General features: G+C 40.0%; 1 protein-coding gene across 1 annotated transcript in view; it reads right to left on the bottom strand.

Moving 5' to 3' along the window:
- Positions 1-1000: 1000 nt before the first annotated feature.
- Positions 1001-24205, bottom strand: part of ndrg2 (NDRG family member 2) — a 29635-nt gene continuing 6430 nt past the window's right edge. Inside the window, exons 2-16 of the mRNA XM_058624954.1 lie at positions 13121-13206; positions 10650-10691; positions 9798-9903; positions 9588-9708; positions 9225-9287; positions 8807-8867; positions 8557-8643; positions 7988-8044; positions 7525-7628; positions 6990-7028; positions 6846-6897; positions 6664-6711; positions 6469-6504; positions 5519-5570; positions 1001-5196 (exon numbers count right to left, since the gene is read on the bottom strand). Of these exons, the coding sequence (XP_058480937.1) occupies positions 5033-5196; positions 5519-5570; positions 6469-6504; positions 6664-6711; positions 6846-6897; positions 6990-7028; positions 7525-7628; positions 7988-8044; positions 8557-8643; positions 8807-8867; positions 9225-9287; positions 9588-9708; positions 9798-9903; positions 10650-10691; positions 13121-13195 (1107 nt within the window). The 5' untranslated portion in view covers positions 13196-13206 and the 3' untranslated portion in view covers positions 1001-5032. The remainder of the gene's footprint in view (positions 5197-5518; positions 5571-6468; positions 6505-6663; positions 6712-6845; positions 6898-6989; positions 7029-7524; positions 7629-7987; positions 8045-8556; positions 8644-8806; positions 8868-9224; positions 9288-9587; positions 9709-9797; positions 9904-10649; positions 10692-13120; positions 13207-24205) is intronic.

A 24205-nucleotide genomic window follows, 5' to 3' on the forward strand; every position in this document is an offset into this window, starting at 1 on the left:
TCTGGCGCTGCTGAGAAGTCACATGACTTTTAAGAAACGGAGATGAAGAATGTAGACTAATCTTTGGTATGATTAAGATTTGATAAGAGAACAAAAGAATAAGTTATCTTTTGTCAAACATCAGGCATTTTGTAATTGGGAAAGTCCAATCCTATTAATATCCAAACAAAACAAAACCCACAGAATTGTGGTTTTCTGTTTCAATGTGTATAAGTTGTTTTAAATAAAAAGTAAATGTGACAATTTTTTTATAATCTATAATGTGTAACAAGCACACCTGTTTTTGATTGAAAGGCTTTTATTGTACTACTAATGAACACATTACTATTTCAAATGTCTTTCATAATAATAATAAACCAAGATTATATTCTCACACCGTGTCCAAATGGTTATTGTGTCATTTTTAAAATCCGATGTTAATTAATTAATTGACATATTTAGTCATGTTTATTCTTTTTACACAGTGATTACAAATGAGTGCTAATGAACAAACTCTTTGGTCAATTCATTACTGTAACCATGTGGTAGAGATGTGTTACTTCAGTTGATGACTTGGTGCAGAAACAACATTTATTTGCTCACTCAACATTTTCAGTTCAATTTGTTTACATTTGTTAAAACAAAATGCTAATAGAATTTCAAATTTCAACAGAGGTTTAACATTGATAATTTTGGATGAATCCATTACACAAGACTAATTTTCAACTGTATATTATTCTCTCAAAAAAATACTATTTTCGCTGTTGTTGAAAATGTACAGCAATATAAATACATTTTTACAGTCTCACTTTTTGAACATAAAAAGCTGCAATTGGCAAAATCACAAAAAAAAAAAAAATCAACATAAAAAAGCAAAACAGGACACAGGATTTTTTTTCATTCAATCATTTATTAATATTTAAGTTTACTTTTCAGGGTGCTTATTGTGTTACATTGAGAATTTAACCACACAATTAAACTTGATTGTATTCTCTTTACCTTTTTAATTTTTTTTTAAATGTTTTAATTTTTTTATTTGTTAATTATATTATTCTCCCTTATCGGTGCTAATGCTAAAAAAGTTTCACAAGAGCTATCACACAGTTAAGTAAGTTGTGAGCACACTGGGACGGTAAACTGACACTTCACAGAGCAGAAAAGAAATCCCCCCCGAAAAAAAAACACAAGGGGAAAGGGAAAAAAACAATAAAGTAAAAATTAAGTGAGACAAAAAAATGGACGAGCATTTACAATCACACAGCCCAACGCTCCAAAAGAAGCTCTGCTCCTTTTTCGTTATTTGGCTTTTTTTTTATTCCATGCTTCCCTCCTTTATCCCATTTCTGATACAAAAAAAAAAATCAATTTCCATCGGGGAGGGGCAAAAATATTTACACTGTTCACTCTGGACAGCGGCGAAAAATCCATTTCGTAGACCTTCCAATGACTTAACCGTCACTCTCCTCATTCATGTGAACTTCATCCAACAGGTTTGTAGTAAAAGAAGAGTTAGCATGTGGAAAAAAACAGGACATAAAGATGATACTGCTTATTTTTTTTTTTTGTTAAAAATGCACAATTTGCTCCACGGATACTGGATTGTTTTTAATTTACGGGTCCTTCACACGTACGGTCAAGTCTAACGGCTACATGTACCCGTCAGACGGCAGTGGTTAAGCTTTGTATTGATCTGCTGTTGAAACATGAACGAAGATTCAGTGACAGAGACGCAATAACTGATACTCAAAAAGATGCAACATGTTTTGCTCACAGCCTTTCTACCGTTGAAATTTTGGGCCTTCGGTTTTTGGCAGTTGAATTTGTCTTTTTTTGGCAGCGATTCCAGGTCAGTTGCTTCAGATACTGGCTGATTATATCGCAAACATGAGACCTTTGTGGCAACGCTTCTTCTCCACCTGGTGGCAGTGAACGGGCTGGTTCATGGTCAGGAATACGGCCTTAGCCACGCAGGAACATAACGTTCCCTGTACAAACGTCTTAAAAAGCTTTCTGGAAACGCAGAACAATTTCAAGAAATATGCCAGACCTGTATGTGGTGCTGAAACACCATGTTAGCTTGTGTGCTAGCAGTCGAGGTGCTGCATTTTTAGCTAAATTTAATTTAAAGTGAGACAAAACTAATCTAACTAGCTACACGTTGAACCACAATGAGTGCTAGCTTCAGTCATTAGGGCAACATTTGGGCACTTGTTTGCTGGAGAGTAAACTACGTAGCACCACGTCAAACATAATCGTGTTATGCTAGTAGCGTCTCATCATTAAGGTATGGTTGGGAACCAGAAAATGTCAGCAAAGATGGAATTAATGTGACATAAATACTGATGACAGCACCGTTTTTTATATTCCTGACGCTAATTGATACCCATCTGATATCACTAAACCTTTGTAAAGGTCCCAGACATTTGTCCTCTTCAGGCTGCATCTGTGCTAACAAGACACACACCGCATACTCTTTTTTAGATAAACTCACACACAGACACACACAGAATTCTCTTGAATTATCTTGTTGAATAAAGTCGCTTGTTGCTGGAAAGGAGTGCATGTTCATTTTACCTCTTGTCGCATGCACAAAAACTCAAGTATGCTGGGTTTGTGAGGAGGTATCCATGTACGGGTATGGCTAATGTCAAGTTCACACCGAACGTGAATTTTTCGCGCTGATCGATGCAAATTCTGGAAAAGGCCGTATTTTGGCCCTAAGACAGAAGTACTGGGCATTTCTTTTCACACCTCAGTACGCCTGCAGAGAAGAAAACCGCCGTTTTGTGGGGTTTCATAACACCATCCGGAGCCGGAAACAACTTGGTGAATTCACTTTGGGAGCTCGGTACGGATGAGAACCGCTTCTGACGATACTTTCGTATGACGAGCAGACGCTCCACATCTGGGACGAAACGCCCGGAGTTGGTATCACCCCGGGAAATTCTGGCCTGGCCGCGGAACGAAGCTAAAAAGTCATCAAATTAGCTGCTCGACTTCTGGCCGATTTGTGTCGTAGAGCCGCGGTCTGGCCCGCCAGCAAGTACGTGACCTCACCGGGAGAATCTCAGTGCTGATTGGTCATCGCGTCGACGCAAACTCTTTGCCAAGGTTGGATGACATTTCCAACTCGAGCGTCGTCACGCCATTCGCACAAATTGCATCCACTCGCGTCTGTGTGTTGACAATTTTTTACGTAAACCCACGCCCTGTGTGAACACAGCATAAACTGTTTTACAACCCAGAACGTGAGCACAGTGATCCCTTCTGGCCACATCGGACACTACGGTACAATATCCATCCTCGCATTACTACTCGGTGATGTAACGCTCCCTGGTAAGTAGCACACAGGACTAAATATTAGCACGGCCAGCAGTGTTGGAAGCACTATTCAGTGTGCAACTAGCGTTAGCAACAGGGTGCTATCTAGCTAGCTAGCTAACGTGTGCAGACACCCTCAGTCTTGCGTCTTTGCGTTTACCTGCCAACACTTTCATCACAAAAACCCCCCAAAACACACCTGCATTTTCAAATCCACGCAGCTCATATAAAAGATCATCTGGTCAGTATTCACATGGGCGGATACCACACATGCAACTTCCAAACTGAAAGACGGAAAAAAAAAACAACTTCCGCTTATACTTCCTCGAATCCAAAGGGAAAACAAGACAGTCACGTACAAACGGGGCAAATGGAAGACGTAAAGAACCAGGCAACGTTACGCAGGAAGTACTGTCACGGATAACGGGTCCACCATGTGACCAATCAGTAGCTCCCTTTTCTTCGCTGAGGCAGGTTTACAGATTAGAAAATAAAATAAAAAAAACTAAATAAACATAACACGATAATTATAAACTAGCTTAAAAAGTAGTACACACACATTGTTATAAGTATCTCTGCTATAGTATGTTTTTTTTTTAAATCTAAGTTATTTTTAAACTCGTTGAGTAATAAAGAGAAAAGTGTTGTTATTTTTTTTTCTTCTATTTCATCAACATCATCATTAATATTATTATTCGCTTCAGTATCATGAACAATAGAACCATTAGCATCAAGAGCAATAACATTTTTTCTATTGGTTAACCCAAAGGTGAGCAGTCTCTATCGACTGTGACCTTTGTCTTCATTAAAAGGCTTTTCTATTACACAGTTCTAGCACGACTCGTCTTTTCCATTCACGATAGTACCTGCTCTGTTGAGGGTTCCAAGGAAAAGGATCCGATACTAAAATGTGACGTCGACAGACTGCCGGCTACGGATTGGTCAGAGAGTGTCGTCACTGGAAGAGTCATGAGCGCGACGTCCGACGCAAGAATCAAAGCGAACAATGCCTTGATCACGTGTTAATCTCCAACATTTATCAAAGGAACTGTCTAATATCTCAATATTTAACAGAGGAGTCTGGTGTATTTAGCGACAGCACTGCTGAAAGCCGGCGGCCGTGAGCCGAATCACGACCCGCTCAGTCGTATTTCAGTGAACAAATCTTTTTAATGAACTGATTCTAACGATTCAGTTACACCCAAAACAACTGCTTTGACCGTCACTGACTATTTGTGTTGCGTATTAAAACGACGCCGCAGCAGTTTCGCGCAGCCGTGCTACGATGGCCCCGCCCATGTTGAGGATGGGGAAGTCATGGGAAAAACGGCGTGACTGATACCAAATGAGCCGAGCCGAGCCGAGTTGTGCTAGAACTGTTTCATGGAAAAGCGGAGGCTCCAACAGAGGGAGGGAGAGTAAAATGGCCGCCATTCTTTCCCCACCTCCACCATTTGGCGTTCAATCTCTTCTCAACTAATATTTTCAGGGATTTGAGGAGAAAAAAAAAAGTGGAGGATTCACTTCCATCTTCCTCTCTCCCTCCGTCTGTTTCTCGTCGGCTCCACTGGGGGGGGGGGGGTGACGGGGTTTTGTTCACTGACAAATTCGTAAACCCACTCGTTCTTGCTCCTGTGTTATTGTCGTGCATCATCAGCTTTCCCTCACTCCTTTCACTCCCTCTCACTCTCCATCATTCTCTCTCACTCTCTCTCTCTCTTGCTATATTTCTTCAGCAGGACACCTCCATGGTTTGGGAGGGGCTGGACGGCATCTGGCCGCCCTGCGATCCCTGCGACAGCGTGCGGGAGCGGGAGCGAGAGCCGTCCATGGAGTAGGACGAGGAGAGGGAGGTGGTGCGCGAGCGGGACAGGCGGGTCATGCAAGATGACGCCACTGTGGAGAAAAAGGAAATGCAGATTCAATTATTATTATTATTGTTGTTGTGAAGGAGATAGGGAAGGAAGCAATGTAGCGCCCTTTATTTTAGCGCCAGGAACCTAATCTTACGATTCAGGTTAATTTATTTCGGGATCTGACCACAGAGAAAGACAAAAATGAAGAGGAGGAAGATTTTAGGAAAGCAGAATTTCCCTGTTAAGACTGAACCCAGCAGGGAACAAGACATTCTTAACAGAAAAATGCATTCAAATACAATCAAATTTGGCAATGATTGTTTATTATATCACTCAATTCTTTATCTTAGAGGTGAACTTACTGTAGCCCATGCCCTGGATGAAGTACTTGAACGCCTCGGTCAGTTTAGCGGGCTGCAGACACAAAGATAAAAGACGGCATTTAAATTGTCTGTCACTTATTTTTATTTGTATGATGACCTGAACTGTGGCAAACATGCGTAAACAGCATTAAATTAAAGGACTTTCCACTTTATCATATACAGTAAATGTGAACTTGAAGTTTTAGTTTTTTTTTGTGGTTTTTGGGGACAAGAAAAGTCCTTTTTCCTGTGTTAGTGGGGTGTTTTTTTTGGCTATTTTTTATTTTTGTTTCGAGGCCAAACTTCACGTGCAAGTAGATATTCTGCTGTCTTAAAGCTGTAGTGTGTAACTTTTAAAGATAAACAAAATTTGACTCAAGTTTTCAGTGTTCCGTTAACTTCGGGACTTGTAAGTCGGAACTTTGAGTAACATCATTTCCGACTTTCCGACGAAAAAAGCATGGAAAATAACGAATAACATCTCAGGCTAGCCAGAGTTAGCTATACAAGTCAATAACAATGCTCTGCGTTTACGGAGTTCGGAGGCCGTTCCTGTGTAAGAAACGAGCCATGACCTCGGAAATTCCGAGTTCCGATTACAAATGGAACGCATTGAAATCCTTCCTGTCCCCGCCCTTCCCTGCTCTGCTGCTGTATACACACACAAACACTCCCTCAGTCAGGCCTGATTGAGTCACAAAGACCAAACCGAGGCAGAATAATAACAACAAAAAAATATCGACAAAAGTCACGCACTGCAGCTTTAATCTGATTATTCGGACTAAGCTAATCAGAAAATCCTGTTTACACATCGCTTCTTACACAGATTATTGTCTTAAACTGAATATTGCTCTTGTCTTTTGTTTATTTTATACAAATTAATTGATTTTAAGCAGGAAAAGACAACAAATCAACAAGAAAACAACAATTTCTTTCAGCTGTGGTGTTACCTGTGTCAGCTGTGGGAGACCACCAGCGTCGGCCATCTGTGGAGGAACAAGAGAGAAAAGGCACAAATATTTATATTTTTATATATATATATATAGATATAGATATAGGAAAAATGACAACATTACATTTTAATAAATTAAAATTAAAATTTCTTTAAAAAACAAAGAAAGAGAGAGACAAAAAGAGGATTTTACTTTCAGGAATGAGGTGGTTGTTGGGTCCAGTTTGCTGTTGCACTCCACCTGGTGGTGACAGAAGGAAACTCAATACATTTTTAACTACAATTGACACAATAAGTGTCAAGGCACATGAAAAATATTTGACGTTTCGGGCATAAAAACATTAAAAAACTTGTTAAGACGTGAAAGAAACTTACAGCGGCTTCCTCGTACGGAGCCTGATCACCCACCACCAACATCACTGGGCACCTGAGAGCAAAGAAGGAGGAGAATTTATTGTTTATTTAAACGATAAATAATTAGAATATGTGTAAATAAGGAAGTTAAAATCAAATATTTACTTGAAGGTGCTGCTGCGGTCGATGCACAAGTCTCTGCGGCTGAATGTGAGTGAAAAGAGGAAGATAATGTCGTTTGTCGTCGGAAATATTATGATTAACTATTTGATTGACTTATATTTTTTTATTTCTGTTCATTTTCTAATAGAAAAAAATGCACATACAAAGAGAAATTAACGTCTGTGTGGTCAGGGGTAAACAGAAAAGGAACATTACACCACGTATTCATATCTTACTTTAAAGAAAGTGGTACATTTCTTTTGACACTAACTTTAACACTTATATTTTTACATAGTATACATGATCATTTTTACCATTTGTTCATATCTTTAATTTTTTGTCCATGTTTTTGTATTGTATTTAACTAAAATGTAACGTTTCTCAGATATTTTTGTAGATTTACAGTGAAACATCCCCACGGTTTCTGAGCCGAGAGCCACAGTTTTAAATAATGGTGTGACTTTAACTTGTTCCCGTCCCTGATTTTACTGTTTTTGCCCATGCAAACAAAATTATTATTACAACAATTTGTTTTTACCTGTTGTACGTTTTCCAGAAAAGCTCAATGTTGACCAGATTCGACGCTTTATTGATCCTGTCTCTGTGAGTGTGCACCAGCTCTGTGTTTGAGCACAGCTCCTCCTGCAGGACAGTCAGGGAAACAACATCATCATCATCATCATTATTATTCATATCATTATAATATATATATATATACACATATACATACACATATACATACACACATATATATATATACATATACATACACACATACATATATATATACACACACATATATACATACACACACACATTTTATATATATATATATACAGTACATATATATACACACATATATATATATATATATATATATACACACACATATATATATATATATATATATACACACATATATAAATATAACATACACAAAAGACATTAAAACAATAAGAATGTGACTAAGAATGTAACCTCAAAACAAAAAATGTCAGTACCTGACTGAAGAGGTGAGACAGGATCTGATCTGTGAGCGATGATGTCACTGAGCTGAGCTGGAGAGAGAGAGACAGATAATGACAGTATTATTTAATGAAGTTTATTGAGTCAACAGTTACATAATCAAAGGAAGGAAGGAAGGGAGGAACCATCTGACGGAAGGGGAAGAAGAAAAGAATGAAAGGAAGTCAGACAGGAGAGAAAAAACACAGACAGAAAGGAAAAAAGGAAGGCAGAAAGAAAGAAAGAAAGAAAGAAAGAAAGAAAGAGAGAAAGAAAGAAAGAAAAAACATCTGAAGGAAGTGAGGAAGGAAAGACAGAAGAATGAAAAGAATGAAAGAAAGACAGAAGGAAAGGGTGGAACGAAGGAAGAACCATCTGAATGAAGAGAGGACGGAAGGGAAGAAGGAATAAGAGATTGACGGAACAGAAAATTAAAGACAGAACTCTTGAAGGAAGGAAGAAATGAAGAGAGGAAAACAATCATAATGAAATAATGAAGTGTAAGACAAGAAAGAAGATAAAAGAGGAGAAGAGAGTGAGAGAGAGAGAGAGAGAGAGAAAGAACCTTCTGAGTGGCCCAGTCGATCCATCCTCGAGCGTTGGGGTCGATGTTGACCAGAACCAGACCTTCCACTGAATCTGGGTTTGCGAGCTGAAGACAAAACAACAACAACAAATAATTCATGATTTCACTTTTCAAATGACTAAAAACTCAAATGACAACTGTTCACAGTCTGAATGATCGGACACGTTTATGTCAATGACTGACGCGCAGAGAAGTTTTATTCAAATGTCATTTATGAAATATGACTCACTGTGAACTTGGAGAGGATGTACGCTCCCGCTCCAACACCGATGCCAATAACGGTGCGGAAGCTGAACGAAGGAGGAGACGACGAGTTAGTTACACACACACACACACAAACACAGCGCTTACTGGCCACTTTATTAGGTACACTGCACGCAGGAAAACTGCTGCCCTGAGGATATTTTCTCTGGTTTTTTTTCCCAGACCTGTGTCTGTTAACATGAGACATTGGTGATAAATAATAAAAGAAAACACATATAAGATTAAGGTTCATCTTTAGTTAATCAAGACGGACTTTGGGGTAAAACGTGTTTGCAATGGTTGAGCTGTCACTCATCGTCCATTTCTAAACGCTTCCGACTTTTCCTTCAACACATCACAATAAAATTCCCAATTTCTTTCGAAAACAAACGTCTTTAACTCACTTGAAAAACTGGAGGACGGCGGGAATCATCTCAGCTATGGTGTCCATGGAGGGAAACTGGTAACTGTGAGAAAAAAATGAAGAGCGTGCGATCACAATAAACTCATGACGACAACTGCTCTGGAAATGATCACGAGGAGAGGTAAGAATGGGGTGGAAGAAGAGAAAGAAGAGCACGGACTTTCTTTAAACCTCTGGACAAGAACGTATTAGACTCAGATGCGAGAGAATTCTAAGTGTTTTTGGGAAAGCGATTAGGTTTAAGCTAGAGAAGATTAAGATTGTTTTCCACTTCTGAGGAGATTACGCTTGAGGAAAAGAAGGTTACTGCGGGACACGTCGTTAATACGTCGTTTTTTTTTACCCCGTTGGGTAGGCAGCCGCGCCCTCTTCTTGTCCCGGAGCGTCGACGTGAATCACGGTGAAGTGCTTGATGATCTCCTGCATCTCCTCGAACTTAAAGAGCGGCGAGAAGCAGCTCTTACCTGACAGAGAGACAGAGAGAGAGAGAGGAGCAAAAACATGAACAACATGAACATGAGTGAGAGATTATGAGAGATGAGTTCTTACGTACCGTCCAGGCCCACGTCGTGGAAGGTGAGGATCGCAGGTCTGCGGGTGGTTCGCGTGCCGTGAAGGGTCACATGCAGAACTCCATGAGGCGTCTCAACGCTGTGCTCCTGGAGAGAAGAAGGACAAGAGTTAGAGGGAGATAAGGGAGAGGAAGAAGAGAGATGAAGACAGAGTGGGAGAAGGACAACACGGAGGAGGAGAAGACGACATAGGAGGAGAAGAAGCGTCAGAAAAGAAACAGGAGAAGAGGAAGTAGGGGACAAGGAAGAAATAGGAGGAGGAGAAAAAGCAGGAGGTAGAAGAAGACGTAGGAAAAGTAGTACAAATAAGTAGGAAACGAGGAAGAAGAAGAAGAAGTAGGAGAGTAAGAAGAAGAAAAACGAGAAGGAGAAGGAGAAGGACACATCGGTGTAGGAGGAGAAACAGGGAAAGTAGAAGAAGTAGGGGATGGGGAAGAAATAGGAGAAGATGCAGAAGAAGAAGGAAGAGGAAAATAAGTAGGAGAAGACGATGTAGAAAAAGACAACGACGTTGGAGAAGAATTAAAAGGCTGATATTGACATTTGAGATTTATCAAGTGAAATACAGTCAATTTTTTTTTTTTTTTTTTCGGTGTTTTAAGTCTCTGAAGCAACTGTAACAAAACTACACTTAGGAATCAATAAAGTTATTCCGGTTGTGATCAATGAACAGTTTTTGGGGGAATTTCCTGGGGGAAAGACTTAACTATATCCTCTATTAAAGTCATTTCCTTTGTTCCTGATTCTTTATCTGATGCGTCGATGTGTGTGGCTGCCGTGTTGTGCGTCACCTTAAATCGATAAACCCTGATTCTGAAAGGAAACAGTCTCACCTGTCCCTGGTCCAGGAGAATCCTAGCCGCCAGTTCAGCATCCTGTAACGATACAAGGGTGGACTTTTAAACAAGTAGACTTTGTGGCAGCTTTTAAACCTTGTTAAGTTTATGTGGTTGGAATGGGAAACAACAAAAAACTAAATCCACATCCAAATCCACGCCGGATTCATGACGTAAACATGTAAATGACTCTGATTACCAAAATACGACCAAAATACAAGTTCTTGCAAATCGGGGCACTTAAATTCTTATAATGAAACATGTTTTTGGGCGTGAACATATAAAAATACACCTCATTCACAAGCGATCTGCTTCCTCATGAACATCCACACAAGCAGGACGGGCGACTTCACGCTCCCGATGACGCAGCGGAGAAAAACCTCTTCAGAGGAGCAGGTGGTTATCGAATGGCGGCATTGGTTGTGAGGAGAAGCCATTAAACCGGCTAATGAATTCTTATTGGTGTTGAAAAAGCTCTTAGAATGGATGAATGAGCAGTTTGGGATGTTGTTGTTGTGTGGGCGGGCGGGAGAACTTCTGCAGGTTCTGGTGATGAGACATGATGGGATTATATAAAGGTCGCCGGTTCAGTCAATAGAAAGCATATTTGCAAACTCGATTATGGAGCTGAACGTGCGTCATCAGGACGACGAGGATTCTGAAAGCGTTTGAAATCTGTTGCCTTTGGATTCCCATCGCTCGGTCTTCTACGTTCACTTTAAGTGTGTTTTATGGCAGTGTTTATTGTCAGTGTTGAGTTCATAGCTCTCGAACAACAGTTTGTTTTACTTAAGTTAATGCATCTTAGTATATGGTAGTTTTCAGGTGAGCTCGGGGGCCATTCCAAGTCTTCCTACCATCCACAGACTTAAAAAAATCTGATTCTTTAAGCTTGAATTTCGACACGTTTTTGTCACTATTGCACCAACGTCCTCAATTATTTCCATTGTAAGCCAGTAGAGAGCGCTGTGGAGCATGTGAAAATCCATCTGTGGTTCAACCACATTATCTGGGTGTGTTAGTCTAGACTTTTTTAGTCATGTGACATGTTTACCCAACTGTGATCTGCATGTCTTGTTCAACACGCAAACACGGAAAGAGACTCACAGGTTTGGATTAATGCCACAAAATTCACAGCTTTTCTCCCTTTAGTAAATCTACTGTCGCTACAGAGCTGTAGTCCCCCATTTGTCCCCCAGGTGTCAGCGGTAAGGAAAGAAAAAACGTCTCCATTCTGCAGCGGTGCATCTGCACGGCAACATCATCAGTGCAGCAGAGCGGAGGAGCTGCCCCTCGGCGCCTCTGGGCTCTGACGTCAGCCTGATAAATGTGAGCCAGAGCTGCAGATATATGCTCACACACACACACACACACACACACACACACACATTTATAGACATAAACATGTGCATTTGCCCAGCAAGGGCATGACTGCTCACTCACTCACACACACACACAAATCTGCTTCTGAGGACACAGTATTGTCTTAACATTAAAAGACAATACTAATTTTATTGTGATATGTATGTAAAACGAGAAGAGTTCCTCGTGCTATTAAATAAGAAATGGAAAAATAATAATATTACAAATGGAAATTGTAATTGTGCACTGCTTTGTCTCTTACTCTTAACTTAAAGAGACGAGTTTAATGAAGTGGGTGGTTTTAAAGGTCGTGATACAGAGTCAGTGTGCTACAGTCGGCACAAATGAAAGCCCCAAAACAAGAAAACAACAACAGTTAGGTTGTTTTCGTTCAGCTTTTTTTGGCCCCAAATCCGATCGTTTTACAGCAAACTATCTACTGATACTGAATCTTGATCTGATTCTTCTATTTGTTGAGATCCATGGTTCTCAAACTGTGGTACGCGGAGCTTCCTCTGGTGGTACATGGAGGAAAATCTGAAATGCTTAAATCTCTCGCTCCATCTTAATCTACTTTGAGAGCGCAAGATGTTTCTCAGGTGGTTCTTGGTGTAAAGAGTTAGAGATAGATAAAAACACAAACACACCCTTTGGTGAACTGTCAAAAGTAAAATAAATAACATTCCTGTCTGGAGTTTAGAGAGAAAGAAAAATAAAAACAACTTTTAAATATGCTTAAAATTTAATTGGATTTTAATCAGATTATATTTGCATTTTCACATGCAGCATGTGTACAAATTCACACGTGTGTGTTCTTGTATTTGTTGCTTTTTTTTTAGGACCTTTTCTGGCATAAACACTGACCTTGTCAGGACCAGAAGTCCTCATGGAGACCAAAACCTGGCCCTACTGAGGTAGAACCTCATTTGTGTGGAACTGGTTAAGCTTAGGGCAAATATTTGAATTGTAGTTAGGTTAAGGTTAAGCATTAACTGGTTATGGTTAACATTAGGGATGTCCAAATGAATAGACGTCAACGTAGCGTCCTAAGAATAGCTGCACAAACCTGTATGTTTTGTGTGTGTGTGTATTGCACAGTCGCTGACCTTGGTGGAGTCAGCCTGACCCGTAAGTAAAGGCTTGTCCTCAGTGATGGCGATCTCCTGCATTTCTGTTGTCATGGTGTCACTTCCTGTAGAGGTGAAGAACAAAAACAGAGCATTAATGAAAACAGAAGAAAAAAAAAAGAAAAAACTGCTGTGTGATGTTCTGTCTGTATCGCAACATCTAAACAAACAAGTAGACTCTGTGGAACACACACGCGGAGTGATTAAATACAGTGTGTAGCTGTTTCTCCTGGGGGACATGCTGAAAGTTAATTAGTGATCAGTAGCAGCAGAGAAGCGCTCGGAAGGGTTTGGGAAGAGGAACAAAGAAAAACAGGGAGGAGAAGACAACAATCTTTAGCATATTGTAGAAGCCAATTTAAGTCAGACTTAAGTCTGTAGAAGCTGCTAATTTAAGTCTGAAGGAGCTCCTAACTGATGTCTGCAGAAGCCAATTTATGTCAGATTTAGTAATGTAGAAGCTGCTAATTTAATTCCAATTCAAGTCTGCAGAAGCTGCCAATTTAAATCTGTAGAAGCTGCTAAATTAAGTCCAATGTAAGCCTGTAGCTGCTAACTGATGTCCGTAGAAGTTGCTAAGTAAAGTCAGATTTAAGTCTGTAAAAGTGGCTAATTTATGTCCAATGTAAGCCTGTAGCTGCTAACTGATGTTTACAGAAGTTGCTAATTTAAGTCAGACTTAAGTCTGTAGAAGCTGCTAATTTAAGTCTGTTAAAGCCGCTAATTTAGGTCTGAAGGAGCTGCTAACAGATGTCTGCAGAAGCCAATTTATGTCAGATTTAGTAATGTAGAAGCTGCTAATTTAAGTCTGTAGAAGCCGCTAATTTAGGTCTGAAGGAGCTGCTAACTGATGTCTGCAGAAGCCAATTTATGTCAGATTTAGTAATGTAGAAGCTGCTAATTTAAGTCTGTAGAAGCCGCTAATTTAGGTCTGAAGGAGCTGCTAACTGATGTCTGCAGAAGCCAATTTATGTCAGATTTAGTAATGTAGAAGCTGCTAATTTAAGTCCAATTCAAGTCTGCAGAAGCTGCCAATTTAAATCTGTAGTAGCTGCTAATTTAAGTCCAATGTAAGCCTGTAGCTGCTAACTGATGTCCGTAGAAGTTGCTAAGTAAAGTCAGATTTAAGTCTGTAAAAGTGGCTAATTTATGTCCAATGTAAGCCTGTAGCTGCTAACTGATGTTTACAGAAGTTGCTAATTTAAGTCAGACTTAAGTCTGTAGAAGCTGCTAATTTAAGTCTGTTAAAGCCGCTAATTTAGGTCTGAAGGAGCTGCTAACAGATGTCTGCAGAAGCCAATTTATGTCAGATTTAGTAATGTAGAAGCTGCTAATTTAAGTCTGTAGAAGCCGCTAATTTAGGTCTGAAGGAGCTGCTAACTGATGTCTACAGAAGCCAATTTATGTCAGATTTAGTAATGAAGTAGCTGCTAATTTAAGTCCAATTCAAGTCTGCAGAAGCTGCCAATTTAAATCTGTAGTAGCTGCTAATTTAAGTCCAATGTAAGCCTGTAGCTGCTAACTGATATCCGTAGAAGTGGCTAATTAAAGTCAGATTTAAGTCTGTAGAAGTGGCTAATTTATATCTATGGAAACTGCTAACTGATGTCCACAGATGTCTTTTTTGCCATCATTGTACATTTGTTTGTACGACTACGTCTACAATAATAATAAAAACAGAAAAAAAAAACAGCACTTTTATTTGGAACAACTGTGATCAAATACAGGACGTTATCGTATGTGACAGCGCTGAGCCTAATAGGACATTTAAACCTGAAATGTGTCGTCTTCTGACGTCACCTGTGTGTGACTGTGTCCGTGCCCGTGCCACAGTTCACGCTCTCTTGACCCGATGACTGTATGTGAACTGCAGATCTGGAGCTACATCAGAGAAGAGGACACAACCGGTCGATGTGTGTAGAATATAAAGTGCCGCCCGGGGGAGAAACGACTCTTGTGCGCCTTGAAGTTGGAAATGATTAGTCACTAAAGCGACCCCCATCTCCACACACACACACACACACACACACACGCTGCTTTTATTGCCTGCCATTAATCTCTCCTGGCCACACACATCTATTTATTAACATTGCACATATTGTACTTTTCAGTATTTCTCTCCATCAATAAAATCTACTATTTTTCACTTTTACACTTCGACTCGCTGAACAACAAAATCGATATAGTGAAATCGTGATGTTAATGCTTTCAAGACAGCAAGTATCAATGTTTTTTAGCGTGTATAATTTTTTTTTAAACCGATACTACAAATAAAAATGTTACTTTGACGGATTAGCGTAAAAAAAAAATAATCAATTGATGTTTCAGTCCACTAGATGGTGCCAATTGCTCAATCGTTGTGCACAACATAAATAGTCAGTTTTTAGTAGTATTTTGCAATACTACGATAATATTGTATCGTGGTGTCTCTAGCGAATCCCAACCCTAGTGAGTGCGTCCTGGATGCAACAACAACTTATGTTGTTTATCGTATCCATAAATAAACGCTCCGACCGCCGTGACAGGGTCAAAGTATGTATCACTCTACTAATGTTACCCGCCCTGGTGTAAATGACACACACCGCTGAGTGAGCGCGTGTTAGCCGACTGTGTGGCTGAGAAAATTCAAATCAAATACCCGATCACTGAATGGATACACTGGTTCTGGTTCTGCGTCTTCGCCACCACAGTTGTGTTTGGAGACATTCTAACAAGGTTGTGGCAGCTGTTTGTTGATGTGCAGCCTCTGACTGATGGTCAGTGTCTGTCTGATACTATTTATACACGTCTGGCATGTTGTGAATTGACTGCAGAGTGAAACTGTTTATACACACACACCTCTCTGTGTATTTAGAAGGCTGCTGGTGTGACGGTCGTCAGACAGCATTTTTCCCCCCATTATGTCACTTTAACCCTCTTATGACCGTCATGATATTCATGCCACTTGGATTTATTTTGATTTTATGGCTGGAGAATTGTCCAAAAATGTTCCTTTTTCGAAAGATAGCTTTCATTCTCTGTTTAGGAACTGCGGTACTGAGAAGCTGACGTCACTTGTCTGCGATTGGATGGTCGTTCCGCGGAAGTCCTGAGGTTCTGCCGTAATGACAATATGAGGGTCGTTGGGGGTGCTGTGCCAATCTCCGCTGACATAGGAAAGGCAAAAGGCGGGGTCACACCACGGACAGGTCGCCAGTCCATAGTTTTTGAATTTTCTAGATGTCGCAAACGGTCGAGGAGCTACGCTAATGAGAAGTACGCATGCCAAGAAGGGTAAAACAAGCGGTAAACAAAATGTACTCAAAGAGGAGCTAGTTATGCTCGTAAAGTGTTAAACAGCTGCTGAACAAACGTAAAATACAAAATGATAGGTGTTAAAAGAGTTTTAAACTGTCACATAAAAGCATCCAAATATTACAATTTGATGAATTGAACAATGAATCAAAGTTAATGTTAAAACTTTGATTCATTGTTCAATTCATCATATACAATACAATATTTTTTAAAGCCAAAATAAGTCAAAAATGACGGATTTTAGATCATATTATATTATATATACATAATATTGTACTTATACACATCATATTCTAACTCAGGGTTGTCAAACTCATTTTTGTTTAGGGGCCACATACAGCACAATTTGATCTCAAGTGGGCCGTACCAGTAAAAATAGTAAAATATCTATGAACAACAAGAACTTTTTACAAAACATGAATGTTCTTGAGAAATATAAGTGAAATTTCAACAATATCATGCCTAAACTTACTATTTACACATCACACTGGATCTATAAAGGCACAAACCTTTAGTCACAGGTATCTGGAAGTGAAAAATATTGTATTTGACATTACGTTTAGATTGTAATCGTAGTGTGAAATTTTAACAAATTCATCCTGCGGGCCAGATTGGACCCTCTGGCGGGCCGGTTCTGGCCCCCGGGCCGTATGTTTGACACCCCTGTTCTAACTCATCTTTGTTTCTCACAGATCTGCACAGATATGACACAGCAGTCACTTTAAATATGTTATTCTAAGGAGTAAAACATGGAATTATCATTTACCAACATTATATCATGATATGAGATTCACTCATATTTATTCTGCTCGGTTTAAATCGGCCTAACACTCTCCATCCTTCCTGTGTGTGTGTGTGTGTGTGTGTGTGTGTGTGTGTGTGTCGGGGAGCGTAATGACTGTTAAACTGCACAGGAGGCGCCGTCTGTCACCGCGGAGGGAGAAACAGAGGGACGGAGAGATTCGAGTGGAGAGCAAGAAGAGAGGGAGACTGAAAAGAAAGAGGGTGTGTGTTTCTGTGTGTGTATGTGTGTGTGTGTACTGTGAGCTGCGAGGAGGAAGAAAAATCCACTCTACTTCCACCTCTCAGCTGTCACATCACAGTTGCCCAAGTTCATCTGTTGCACTGAACAGGTTTCACGTCTCAAATATCAGACCGAGCCGCATAATTAGTCCAAGCTTGTTTTTTTTTTCTTCCCTTCCCCTTATCATAATCACAGACTGCGACTTTCTGCAATCTGTTGTTGTCAATCCTTCCCTGTTATTTACCCCCTCCCTCCTCTTTCTTCTCCTCCTCCTGCTGCTGCTGCTGCTGTGTCACTCAGACTCGTCCCTTTATCCTTTAATGTGATGCAGTGTCACCCCACAGTAACTGTGGGTTCAGGCTGCACTCGACTCTCTAGAGGCCGATTACCAGCTTTTTCGCTTTAGCACCGGCGATGGACAATAAAACATTTCCACAGTGCACTACCTTCTTATCGAGCCGAGTGACCTTCAATTTTTACAACCTCAAAACTCTTGTAAAAGTCTTTTAATTCATTAAATAATAAATAATTTCAGGCAGTGGAAGTCTGGATGTTATAGCTGCTCCGATAGTTTCTATTAAAACCTTTTTTTTTTTCCCCTCTGCGGTATCTCAACATTACACAAGGCTTTTTCTGTCTGGAAACTTTAGTTTGTAAAGCACTCACTCTCCTGCACCAAAGTCCATAGAGAAAATAAGCGATTTTAGCTCACACTGACACAGAGCTGCAGGTCTACTGCTGCCTCATTTGGTAAGTTTGTGTCACTGAGGTAAATCCAAACACAGGAGTTTATTAGCCTTTATTTACAGGCAAAAAACCTGTAACAGTGAGATGATAGAGTGGCAAACATATTTGTACTTATCGTACCATGACCATTATATTTAATCGTTAGAAAGCCTTCACTGACTCGGAACCGTAAGTGTGTAAAACGCTCACTCTTGTGCACCAAAGTCCATTGAGAAAATCAGCAATTTTGTCTCACACTGATTTCAAACACAGAAAAGAGAGTGTGGGAGAGTGAAAAGGCCTCCTTATAGCAAGATAATGAGGCAAAACATGTTTTTTTTAAGACTTAAATAAGTCTTAGATAATATTAGGCGACACTGTTTTTAATCGCTTTTACTTCACAGTCGTGACATCTTAAACTTTTGTCTCCAGACTGCATTTTCAGCATCTATGGAAGCTTGTATTCCTGCAGTGAGACTAATCTTCCTGCTTTATGGTACAGGCAAATGTGAAGACTGAATCACTGAGACAAAAATAAAACAGCCTCACCATCAAATAGCACCTTTTTTTTTTTGTTGCTTTTATCAGCTCATCATTAGACGCTGTCAGACTGCAGGGCCTCGTCTCACACTCCTCTCCGCTTTCTCTCCACTTCTCACATCTCTGCACCTCATCGCCCTCCATCGTTTTGTCAAAGCTGCTGACTTTTTCTTTGTTGTCTTCCTCTATTTTCTGCCAGTCACCACTCCTTCTGCAGCTCTTTGTCTGTCTATCTCTCCCCCCCCCCCTCCTCCTCCTCCTTTCTTTTTCTCTGCACCCAACGCCAGGTGAGTTTTTACATTTCCCTCTCCTCACTCCGTCTGTTTACCAGCTCTGAACAAAGAGACACGCGCAGACTCCGACACACAAACAGTGCACGCTAAAAGTGGGGCACAGAGCATTCAGGTCACCTATATCGAGAATGTAGGCTGAAGGCGGAAATGCTGAGTGGTTAAAGCCGTGGCATTCAGGGGGACACGAGCGGGTGCTGCAATATCTGAAGGTGTTGATGTCGAGGTGTTTAAGGCTGCATAACATGGGAGGGTGTAACACTGAGGAGGTGTTAGTACAGACGTCTCGAACTCAAATGACCTAAAAAAAAAAAAAAGTCCCAACATTTTGAGAAAAATATATCGCGAAATAATAATATTTATGATGATATTTCACAGAATTTCAAAATAAAAGTGTTCGTTTTGACGTGGAATGATAAATGGTCCACAATATAAACATATTCATGAAGTAAAAATGTATCCATTTATTAAAAGAAACACACAAAAATAACTCATTATAACTTGATATTAAGCGGGCCCCAAGTTTGAGACCCCCTTTATGAGTATTATAAAGTAAAGTATTATTTTACTAAAGTTTTATAAAGTAGTATCAGTTTTCAACTTTTAGAAAGCCACTTTCTTTTACGTTCAAGTCAACGAGTAATCATTTTAAATAATCATGATTAAAACTTTGACCCAAATCATTGTGATTATGAATTTTTTCCACACCTAACCAGGTATTATGCACCTGATTTTAACTCAACCCCCAGAGAGAGTTCCTTGACTTGTACTTGCTCCAAAATGTCCACTAAAGTAGAAGTTCGACGAGAAGAAGTTTAGATAAGATTGACCGGAGCTGTATTATTTTTCCCCTCGACACATTTATCACCTGTCTAACACACACACACACACGCACACAGTGGTGAGACCCAGGGGCTGAGGACATAAACACTCTCGAGAGAGATTGTGTCTTCTGCCCTTCAGTAATTAATGTTAGTCTGGAGCCTGTCACTGCTGTCACACCTGGGTACCTCTGTGTGACTCTGCAGTCCAGTCAACAGCGTTAAAAACGTCTAAACCTCCGTGCTTAACTGGTGTAATTTGCAGCTAAAATAACATATTTGACACTTACATTTTAAAAAATGGAGCGACACTTTCCGCAACATAAACACAAATATTGCCCCTCTTTACGAGCAAACAAACTTTGCTTGTACAAGTTACGGTTCTAAAGTACGCAACAACCGCTTCCCGGTGGACTCGCTGATGCGTCCGATGGCGCCTGTTAATCCCTCAGACTACGGGATAATTTTGCCAGATAATCTGTTCAAAATCAGCCTAAAATCAGAAGACACCCACGATTCTTGGAAGGACCGGATTGGGACCAAAATCTGGACAATTATCCTCCAGTGTGGGGCGGATTCCACACAAGAATTCCATTTCTTCTAACATCATATAAACCAACACAACTGTCTGAGTTTTGACACAAAAATCTCCTTCAGACACTTTCACTAGTTTGTTTGTTTTAGCAGGGGACTTGTTGCTAGGTCTGCTGGAAAAACCAAAACACAACCCCCCCGAGCTGAAAACGAAGGAGGAAAAACGAGACGACAAATGTCTGGAGGGAGCGGGAGCTCAGTAGTAGCCACCATGGAGACCCAGAGACGGGCCAAACCTCCTCTCTATTTCTTTTTTTTTTGCTTACTCTCCGTACTCCACATCTCCGCGCCGCTTCCCACGGTGCTGGACGGGCACACGTTGATCACCTCGGACTCTCAAACGGACACGAACACACACTCGCGCTCGAAATAAATGAGCAGCTTAGAAAGGCTTGTTTTCTCTTGGCACATCAGTCTCGGTCCCTTGTCTCCTCAAATCTTCGGTCGCCCATCACTCAGAGGATTAGCTCATTTCATTTCCAAAGACCAGCTATTATTCCCTCCAGCATGACCTCACCTCCACTGAGACGTCCAGACTCTCCGTCTGCCGACAAAGGTGAACTTTGACGAATGTGATAGTTTTCCCTTTAAGAAGATATACCAGTTTAAGAGGCTGTTGCACTTATAAATACAATAAATATAATACATTTAATAGCCAAAAAGCTACAGTTTCACATATTTCGTAAAAGAAACTGACCCAAAACCCCACAGAAAATTTCTGTCATTTTCTGTTTTTATCTTTTATTTTGTGTAACATTATACATTATACTCTGCGAACGCGTTTCCAGCTATACGAGAGGAAAGAATGGAGAGAGAGAGAGACTCAGACGCTGCATCGACTGTTTTGATTCAAGCTAAATGCCAACAGCTAATCACAGACACACAGATTATCAAGCAACACACACACACACACACACACACACACACAGACACACTAAATGACCTTCAAGCTATACTAAATTGATATGTTGGGGCTGTTGTGTAAGAGCTTATAAAGACGTTATGTTGATGAAGGACTGCCCTTGCAAAAAAAAAAAAGAATTATCTACCATGACAAGGTAGATATGTATTATTTCTTCTATCTTAAAGTTTAAATTCACTTATTACCTGTTGTGTTTTTAACCACAACAATCTTATTTATCCAAATGTACCCCAGGGGTGTCAATTTCAAATGACCTGCTCAAGAGGGGGCCGGACTAAGGAAAAAAGTAGGGGGTGGGCAACATCACATAACATTATTATGTGTATTTAACAGAATTTCAAAGTAAAATGACACTTAATTAATCCAAATAACAATCTAAAATAACGTAAATAAAAACTGTAATAGAAACACTAAACAAATTTATGTTATATAATGTTATATATTTAATATTGTGATGAGTGTCAATTAATGCATTTTTATTATTATTAATAAAACAATACTGCTAACAAACATATTTAGTATTATAATCTGTCCATATTCTAACACCTCAGCATACGCACTGTGTTTACTGGGTATTGTTTTCTTCATGACATGATATTAAATGGTGGGTCACATAAAATCAACTAAGGGGCCACATATGGGCCGTGAGCCTCGGATTTGTGACCTCTGATATACTCCCTTACAGCAGCTCAACTGGTTTAAACTCCATTTTTGGCCTCATGGTATGGTTAACTTGGGCTTAAATGCCTTGCTATAAGGCAAATGAAGTAATTTTCACATCCAAGTATGGAAGTAAATGAATAATCCTGTATAATTGTTTACAAAATGTCAGAAATATTAAATAAAAAAAGTCAATAAAACAGCCATAGCAGCCTGTGTTATAACTGTTCTGCATTATCCACACTACTATCTGTTGTGGTTTCACACCGTCGCCATCGCGACAGAGTCACATGGCGCGTCCTTTGTTTCCACTTCCTCTTTATCTTGAAATGAAAGTGATGGTTATCAGAGGAATATTAGCGCACTTCATGCAACTCGGTGAAGAAATGACGTCAAACCCTCGCTGAACATTTCGATGACTGTATTGTCAAAACTGTTGATGGGTTATGTGGATAAGTTGAATTTGGACAAAAGAAACTGGACTTAAATAAACAGAAACTACACATGTCCTTGTCAGTGTATTCAGAGATTAGAGGAGATGGAGTGAACGATTATGAGGCGGCAGCACGTTGTATCGATCGCTGAGGAAAAACAACAATGAGAAAATGACTGAATGAACTCTTGTTAAAGTGATTAGGAAAATGCAGTTCCTCTGAAAATTGATTCCTCAACATCCTGTGGACGTAAATGTTGTTTTGGGATCAATCGCTAACTGGATTTTAATCCAGTCTGTGTCAGAGTCTGAGTCTACCGATTATTTTCACCATTACTGGTCCAGTTGTTGTTATCGCTACAAGGTTGTTGACTTTAATTTCTTTTTTTCTTTTCCTTTGTAAATTGTCTTGAACAAGCACTTTTCATGTAATGGTGAATAATTTTTCATTACCTCAGTAGATGATGGCAATACCTTGTGCGTTGTTTTTCTGGATTAATCGTAGCATACATACATCTTGATTAATCGATTCCTCATTTTATATAAAATACCCAAAACTACACGTGTAAAACGCCCGTTATGTGGCAATGTAGCTTGAATTATGATTGAATAAAAATTTGTCAAACTATCAGTCAGTCGTGAATTAATTATTATTATTTGGTATTATAATATTTGGTGAAATTGGAGGCTCAGTGATTGTTGACACCAATTTACATGATAGTTTTTACATCACGCTTCCAAGACATTGAATTCAACTAAGAAATTAAACTAAATTAAACATATAAATGTTCAAAAACTAATAAATTATAGAAAAATTGTCCGTAAAATGTTAGAAAATGGTGAAAAATGTTCTTCGTGTTTCTCAAACCAGGAAATGATGACGTTATCAAATATCTTGTTTTGTCTACAAACCAAAAACGTTATATGGAGCAAAGAAAACTTGAAAAGATTTACTTTTTGGCACTTTATAGGCGTCGTACGATAAAACCTCTTTGTCCAGAATTAATCAGATCCACTTAATATAACTTCGATTGTTAAATATGAAGTTGTGTTCATAAAAAGTGGACACCAACACCTCAGCACACCTCAACTGCCTGACGGCCTCCTCTTCAGTGGACCTCCACCGTGGCAGCGGGCCCCTGTTGCTAGGAGATCTGAGACACAACTGCAGACTATCTACTCCACAAAAACACACTTGACACAGATACTGTGTGTACACCAGCAGGGGGAGGAAGGAAGGTACGCTGCTCCGAACATGTTCTGCCCCAACTCGGCTCTCTGCGGTTCTGTTGTCAAACATGCTCGATTATGCAATGGCAGGAATCGCCTTTTGGCAGCGCCGGACTGGACGCACATTTGGACACGTTCGCAGTATAAAGTAACATACTGTACACATCGAACCTGAGCGGCATGAATGGAGTCCTGATAAGAACATTTGTCTATTAATAGGAAAGTGTGAAGAGCTGTTTGGACTGGAGGGAACAGACGGGGGCATTGTGCAGCCCCTGGTCTATCTGTACCTGGCCTCCAGCCATCAGGCAAAAGACTGAGCGCCCCCCCCCCCCCACGCAAACACATGAATCCACACATCGGCCAGAGAGGCGAGCATTGGAAGGAGCACTCACTGTAATCTCATCCACCTACACAACCCATATACACATTGACCCAGATCCTGAGACTGGTGTGTGCTCACGTACACCTACACAAGACACAAGAAAATCCATATTTTCGACAAGCAATACAGACGAATGTGTTCTAGA

Source organism: Solea solea, chromosome 3 (genome assembly GCF_958295425.1).
Source record: "Solea solea chromosome 3, fSolSol10.1, whole genome shotgun sequence".
In the NCBI taxonomy this organism is placed as follows: domain Eukaryota; kingdom Metazoa; phylum Chordata; class Actinopteri; order Pleuronectiformes; family Soleidae; genus Solea; species Solea solea.